This window comes from Rhinolophus ferrumequinum, chromosome 4 (assembly GCF_004115265.2).
Source record: "Rhinolophus ferrumequinum isolate MPI-CBG mRhiFer1 chromosome 4, mRhiFer1_v1.p, whole genome shotgun sequence".
Lineage (NCBI taxonomy): Eukaryota > Metazoa > Chordata > Mammalia > Chiroptera > Rhinolophidae > Rhinolophus > Rhinolophus ferrumequinum.
Window position 1 is genome coordinate 99908217 of NC_046287.1, and position 7206 is coordinate 99915422.

At 57.1% G+C, this 7206-nt stretch overlaps 1 protein-coding gene across 2 annotated transcripts; it reads right to left on the minus strand.

Moving 5' to 3' along the window:
- Nucleotides 1-302: 302 nt before the first annotated feature.
- On the minus strand, nt 303-6792 carry CDX2 (caudal type homeobox 2). Of its 2 annotated transcripts, none has more exons than XM_033103733.1 (3): nt 5890-6792; nt 2423-2568; nt 303-1523 (listed from the first exon to the last, which is right to left on the minus strand). In XM_033103733.1, exons 1-3 carry the CDS (start codon nt 6428-6430, stop codon nt 1296-1298), a joined length of 915 nt encoding a protein of 304 aa, XP_032959624.1. In that variant the 5' UTR covers nt 6431-6792; the 3' UTR covers nt 303-1295. The 2 variants fall into 2 exon arrangements, with proteins under 2 accessions (XP_032959624.1, XP_032959625.1); XM_033103734.1 differs by having other exon boundaries at nt 2427-2568; nt 5890-6607.
- Between the last annotated feature and the right edge of the window lie 414 nt (nt 6793-7206).

Here is a 7206-nt window from a genome sequence, read left to right on the forward strand (position 1 = left end):
AAAACCGCCCGCAGCTGGGAAGCAGCAGCCCATTCAGATGTGCATTTTGCCCAAAGGCACCCCCAGGAGAACTACACATTTCACAATCCGCGGCTGGGCCCAGGCTTGGGGGAAGGGAAGGTCTCAGAACCTGCTCCCTCCAGCTTCTGACGCTCTGGGGTAAAATGAGGTTGTCCAGATAACCTTCTCCACCCCCTGCCTGATTTTGCTAATTCTCATTGGCAAGTTGAGTAGATTTTCATTTCTTAAAATAATAATAATAATAATTCTGGACAAAAGCTGAAGACAATAAATACAGAATCTGAAATCTGGGAAGCTCATTTATCTTTCTGTTTCTTTTTAGAAAAAATTCAACTGTGCTCAAATACCCCCTACTTCCCTTCACCATATCACTTCTCTCCCCATGGTTCCAGAAGGCTTTTTAAAGGCTGGCTTGGATGTTACACAGACCAACAACCCACACAGCAGCAACAACAACTCCCCTTCTTCATCAGCCCCAAGATTGTGAAAATGACAGGAAGTCCAGGTTGGCTCTGGCATTTATAGCACTGACATACATTCAGCCCAGAGAAGCTCTGGTGACAGGCTTTCTAAACAAGGTCCAGTCCCGGGCCCCCTTGTCAGGCCTGGAGTCCAAGAACCACCTTACCCCCCACCCCAACACACACACACACCCCATTGACTGCATATTCACCAGCCAAGCCTTTCCTGGTCTGGGGAGGGAAGAGAAGACAGACAAAGCAGTCTGTCTTCTGCAGTCTTTGGTCGGTCCAGGTTTCTATCTTAGCTGCCTCTGGCTTCTGCAGTGTAAATCTTGCCTTCCCTTGAGGCAGGAGGGGCCAGCTGGTCCTTAGATGGCAGTGAGTAGGCAGCAGCCATCTTGGCTCCAAGCACTGGTGCTCCCGAGTCCCTCTCTTCCCTCAGCTCCAACCAGAGGTGCATCCTCAGATTTTGAAGACAAAAAGAGCTGGGGAGGAAGGGGCGGAAAGCCTGGTCCGTTTAGCCAGTCCAGGCACTGCTGCCAGTACTACGTGAAGCCCTGGTGGTCATCATTACCCGTCTCCTCACTGGCAGAAAGAGTCAGACCGGAAAAGGTCAAAATCTGGGACAATGTCTTCCTGGAGGTCTCCATACCCACTCGTCTTTTCTCCTGGCCCCCATTTCTCCTCTGAGAGCTGGATAAGTTGGTGTACATTGTGGGTGGGAGGAAAGGGGTCTCTCCTGAGGCTTCGAGCAGAGTCCATGCACCTCATGACTCAGCCTGGAATTGCTCTGCTGCTGCAGGCCACTGTAGGTCATTGGGTGACAGTGGGGTTCAACACCCCCCCAGGCCCCAGAACCCCAGGAACAGAGCCAGGCACGGAGCCTTGCAGGGAAGACACAGGACTCAGAGGCTCTGGGACACTCCTCAGAGGACCTGGCTGTGGCTGGGGTGCAGATGGTGGGGGCTGCTGTTGCTGCTGCAGTTTCTTCTTGTTGATTTTCCTTTCCTTTGCTCGGCGGTTCTGAAACCAAATTTTAACCTGGAAATGGGAAGGTGGAGAAAACAGAAGGTGGTGAAAAAGAGGATGTGAGAGGGGAAAGGACCAGTATTCAGCACTAGCAGCAATATGTCCCTCTCCAACTAAAGAAGTGCCCTCTCTGATGGAAGGACCCCCAAACCCTCGCACAGCCTTTCATGGGACAGCCCTGTAGCAGCCACGCTGGAGCCCTTCCCAAGCCCACTTCCGCCTCCTGAGAGAAGAGCCTTCCTTCCTCCTTGTTCCCAGGTTTCTTTCCAAAGCAACCTTTATCTACAACGTTACTGGAAAAGTTCAGAGTCTCACAACCAAGGAAAACAGAAACTGCAAGGCCCTTGCTACACCAAGCAAGAGGAAGCCGGTGCTGATGTACCTTAGATGACAACCTTTGGCCTCTCAGAGCTAAACTGAAAAGTAATATTCCTCACCGTGGAGCTGAGACTGAGATTCAGTGTGGGGCTTCCTGGCTGTGAATTTGGCCTGTTTTTTCTAGACCATGCAGAGTGTTTATGAGCCAAGCCTCAGCCCTCTAGTTTTTATCGGCAGAGATTGGGTCTTATATTACTTTTGTTGCCCCCAGTACAGTGCTGGGTCCAAAGAGAATACGTCTTTAAGTCGTTATTGACCCAAATAGAAATCTGAATTAAACTAATACTGTTCTTTCTTACACATCTCAGACCCCTCAAAAAGGGGGCGGATATTCAACATCATCAAGAAAAGACAACTGCAGGTGGAAGGAGACTTTTTAAAAAAGTATTCAGAAAGAAAATGTTCTCCATCCTGCTGCTTTAATCTGCTCACAGAACTAGGTAGATCTTCCACCTGACTTCTAACTCTCCCCAGGTGACTCCCCCCAATCCAAGGCCGTGACCAGGTCCAGGAGGGAGCAGGGTGGTTCCCACCTGCCTCTCGGAGAGCCCCAATGTGGCGGCCAGCTCGGCTTTCCTCCGGATGGTGATATAGCGACTGTAGTGAAACTCCTTCTCCAGCTCCAGCCGCTGGTGGTCCGTGTACACGACCCGGTATTTGTCTTTCGTCCTGGTTTTCACTGGAGGAAGCAGAAGTTTGGGCTGAGAACTGCGAGGCCCATCAGTCATGGGTAATGACAAACCTCCCTAACCCAAGGGCCATTTCTCTTCCTCTGCTGCCCTGGGGGTAGGGGTTTGGCTGGTTCCTGCAGAGTCTGACAAGACCCCCCAGAGGGTCCTGGGGGGAGGGTGTGGGGCTCTGTGGAACAACAAAACTAACCTTGGGCTTAAGAGGGCTTTTTTTTTAATTAATAAAAACTAAAACCTCATACACATAGAAGAAAGCAGAACCCAGGCACCCTTTCAGAGAACCAAATACAGTAGTGGAGCTGCCTGGGCCCAAAGGGAAAGGGGGCAGGGCAGAGTCCCAGGAATATTCAGATTTTCAGGCCCACCAGAGATGGAAGCTCACCTAGAAACAGCTGGGTTTGCAGGGCTGCCGTTGTTGGTGGCGGAGGTGGGGGGTTACTTTCTGTTTGCTTTATTAGAAGTGAAAAGGGGGTGCAGGAGGGGACAGGACCCCTCAAGTCACCTGAACTACCCCCTGAACCCTAGGCCCCGCTGGAGGAATTCTGAGCTGGGGAATTCTCCAGCTGGGGACATGACACATATCTGGTGGAACCTGGTTTGGCATTCCCCATGTTTTCTTTTTTAATTCCCCATTTATTTCTGCTGCAAACCCTGCCAGAGCTATCCTGACCAGTGATCTGTGCTCATTGGATTGTCAACATGTTAAACCTGGGATTGATGGTTTTACTGAAGGGCCTTGACAAATAGTGCCGACGCAGTGGGAGCAGGCCGGAGCCTGGCGTCTCCACTGGGTCTGTTCTGGGTCAATCCTCCACATAGCCCTGACCAGGCCCGGGTCTTCTGGCAGCAGAACGGGTTCCATCTCCCAGCGCCCAGTCCAACAGGAAGATCTAAAGGTCTGGGAGCTGCTTGGAGGTGTTTCATGCCCCGCAGGCCGACTTTGTTCAGGTAAAACCCTTTGCAAACCACAACAAAAGCGCCCTGGGAAGATACAGGCGGGATCAGAGGGAGCTCCCCCAGGCCGCTGAAAGGGGAACACAGTCGCAAACAATGCCGGACAAGGCGATCTTATCAAAGAAAAGCCCTTTCAATGCCTTAATAACCACCGCATTCTGTTTGAATTACCACTACTGAGCAAATGGCGGCCCCGGCTTTCATCCCCCTCCCCGCCAGGCGCATTAACATAAACACTGCCCGGCAGGCGCATTTGAATGGGCGCAGCGGCCCCGACCCCGCGCCTGCGAAGAAAGTGAAGGGAACTAACACGTCCCCAGGGCCTTCCAATGGGTGGGCGCATTCACACACGTTGCTGCCTCACACCCACTCGAGGCCGCCAGTGGTAATCGTCCCCTTTTTACAGGTAAGGAAACTGAGAATCAGACCAGGTCAGGCCGATAGGAGGGGTGCGGCTGGCATTGGAGCCTAGTTGGAGCCACCAGGGACACCTCCAGGGCTACGCAGCGGTGCGCAAAGGAGTTCTCCAAGCCCAACTCCCCAGTAGCGACACTCGCCCTGGGGTGCTTGGGGGCAGCTTTTGCTGGGGTGCTGCCCTTTCAGTATCCCGGACGCGCCGGGGAACTTGGTAACCAGGACCCCTGGCGCTCTGCCGCCCGCGCCCAAGGGTCTCGGAGGAGCCCTGCACCCCCTGGGAACCGAGGAAGGGGCTGGAGGAGGGGAGAGATGAGAGGAACTTGCCAGAATTCATTATTGACTGCGAAAGTCACCACCCTCTTTCCGGGCCCTAAAAGAGACAATGGCAGAGCTGGGAAGGTGTATATCAAAGCGGGCCGGGCCTAGTACCACCCCCTCGCCCCTTGACAGATGACGCTCCGCAGAGGAGCCGGTCTCCGGCCTGCGGACCGCGGCCTCCCCACATTAACATCACAAGGGCGCCCGGCGCCGACTGCGGCCTCGCCACCTCGGTGCGGGACTTCACAGCGGCCTCTCATCTGCTGACCCTGCGGCCTGGGCTCCTGCGGCTCTCCCCTCCTTCTGCGACCCCTCCCCCCCGCCCTGGACTCGCCGAAGGTCTCCCTTAGGCCGCCGGCTCCCCACCAGTTGCGTCCCAGGCAGGCTCTATAAAGGGGGCCTTCTTTGCGAGTGCGCTCGGTTCCGACCAGGGCGCCTCATCCAGGAGAAGGGACCAAGCCCAAGTTGCGAGGCTGGCCCTGTGACCTTCTCCCTGGGCGGCAGCATTTCCCACCCGGACGATCCCGGCATGTGCCCAGTGACGCAGAAACCGATACCCAGAGACAGCCCCCAAGGGCAGCTCTGATTTATACGGCTGTAATAGGCTATAAACCTCTGCGAAGTGGCCATAACCTGCATGCGGCCTGGCTGGGCCAGAAAGGAGGGAAGAGAAAAAAGCGGAAGTGCAGAGGGCTGGAAAAACTTCACGGAGTAAGGGGGCGGCCAGCAGGACTCTCCCCAACACACCTAGTCGTACTTCCTTCCCACCTGAACACACATCCCGATATTAGATGGGGCAGACCCTGGACCCATGAGCCCCACAGTCCGGCAAACATAGGATCTTGACAGAAACGTCTCCTAAGCAAGCTTCTTGGCTGCATGTGTGTGTGTACATACACGCACCCTGAGATGCTTGATTTGGGACAAATTATCCCACGTCCGGAGCTGCGGCTGTATTGCCACCAAGGTTCCTTCCCTCCCGCGGCTTCTTGCCCCTAGCCCTCCAGCTTCTGATTGAAATAACCCCTTTACCGATCAAAGTTTCAAAGATCGGGCGCGCCCCCTTCCCCTTAGTTCCGGGGCCAACACCTCCTTTCTAGCCACAGCACCTCTGCCCGGTCTCCCTACTGGCTGTAGCTCTGATCAGTTGAGCTGGCCCGAATGGCCAGACCTGGCCCCACGCGCCGCCCTCCTAGCCCCCCAGGCCACCGCTCTTCCGAATTAGTCAGATGCGGAAGGAGGACGTGGAGTGAAATGGTCAAGAGCCCGGCGGGTGGAGTTCGAGGCTCCCTCTTCCCTGTGGCTGAAAGCTGCGCACGGAGTGCGAGCGGCGGTGGCAGCAAGTGGGGAGGGCGGGATCCACTCTGTACAGCCGTGCTTCTCCTCTGCCCTAAACTGAGCACCGCGTGTGACACCAAAATATTCACCCTCGACCCCCGCCAGCCCAGGCGAAGGATCTAGAGAAGCCCTGAGGGTCCCAGCTCCCCGCCTCTCCTTCCTGGCGCGTAGCCTCCAGATAGCCCCGGATGCCCGGGTGCGCACAGGACACGCGGCCCGCCCAGCAGCCGGCGCGGAGTCAGCGCCTCGCAGGGCGCCCTCCCGCGGGGCGCGTCGCCGCTTACCTTGGCTTCCAAGGGACGGCTGCGCGGGCTTCCGCATCCACTCGCACAGGTTCCGCCGCTGGCCACCGGGGGACAGCTGTTCCGCGGCGTTAGTGGCGGCGGGCCCCGGAGGGCCGGGGTTGAGAGTCTGCAGCAATCCCGAGGCACAGGGAGGCGCGGCGGGCGGGTGGTGCGGGTGGTGGTGTGGGTGATGGTGTGCGTGGTAGTCGGCCGGGCTGCTGTAGCCCATGGCTGCGGCCGGCGAGCCCCCGTTGAGGCCGTGCGCCACGGCGTTGGCGGCGGCCGCGGCGCCCCCCGGCGCGTAGCCGTTCCAATCCTCCCGGAGCGGGGCGCCGTAGGCCGCCGGCCACGATGGCCCCGGGGACTGCGCATTGTCCAAGTTCGCGGCCGCTGCAGCTGCGGCCGCCACATGGTAGCCACCGTAGTCCGGGTACTGAGGGGGACTGACGAAGTTCTGCGGGGCCAGGTTGAGGCCGCCAGAGTGGCGAACGGAGCTGGGGTACATGCTCACGTCCTTGTCCAGGAGGTAGCTCACGTACATGGTGGCGAGGGCCCGACAGCCAACCTCACCATGCTGCCTGGGGACGGACGCTGGGGACTGCCGGGGGGCGCGAAGGGGAAGGGGCGAGGGGGTGCGAGGAGCAGCGGGTGGCTGCGCCCTAGCCCGCGGTGCTCCGCTGGCTCCTCGCGGCGCTTCTGCCTCTGAGGCGGTCCCTCCCACTGGCCTGTCTCCTCCCTCCCTCCCTTTCTTCCTTCTTTCCTCCCACCTCCTTCCCACTAGGCTGCAGAGGCGGGGAAGACCCGCCACAGGCTGGCGTGCGGAGCCCGGAGCCGGCGGCCTTACGTGATTAACGAGTGTTTACAGGACTCTATTAGTAATGACACAGACACCAATGGCTGGAGACGTCGAGGCGCAGCGCGCACCCCGCGCACAGCCCCCCGAAACACGATTTGCATTTTAAAAGATAAGGTGGGGGGAGCTCGCGAGAGGGCCGCGACCCGACCACAGCTAAATATTCAAACCTTTATTGTTAAGAGCTTCCTCCTTCCAACCTGGTGCACTTTAACCTCCAATCACAGGTTCAAAGAATGAAATCAAGAGGCTTGCAAAAGAGAGGGGGAAAGAGCTATCTTGGTGGGAATCTGGGCTTGGAGACTAAGGAGTTGTGTTTATGCATTTGCAGAAAAGGGGAGGAGGGCAGTCCAGGGCTCCTTCTATCCCAAAGAGAAAAGAAAAGGGAAACCATTGCTTTGATGACAACATTTCTAACTAACCCAGGAGGTGACAAGTTGAGCCAGAAGAGTTGGGCTGGCTCC

What these genes read in the sequence shown, in the direction of transcription:
- CDX2 (XM_033103733.1), bottom strand. Translation starts at nt 6,430, where the DNA reads ATGTACGTGAGCTACCTCCTGGACAAGGACGTGAGCATGTACCCCAGC. An exon ending in GCCGTCCCTTGGAAGCCAAG is followed by an intron (nt 2,569 to 5,889) that starts GTAAGCGGCGAC and finishes TGCTTCCTCCAG; the next exon opens with TGAAAACCAGGACGAAAGAC. An exon ending in TGGGGCTCTCCGAGAGGCAG is followed by an intron (nt 1,524 to 2,422) that starts GTGGGAACCACC and finishes TCCCATTTCCAG; the next exon opens with GTTAAAATTTGGTTTCAGAA.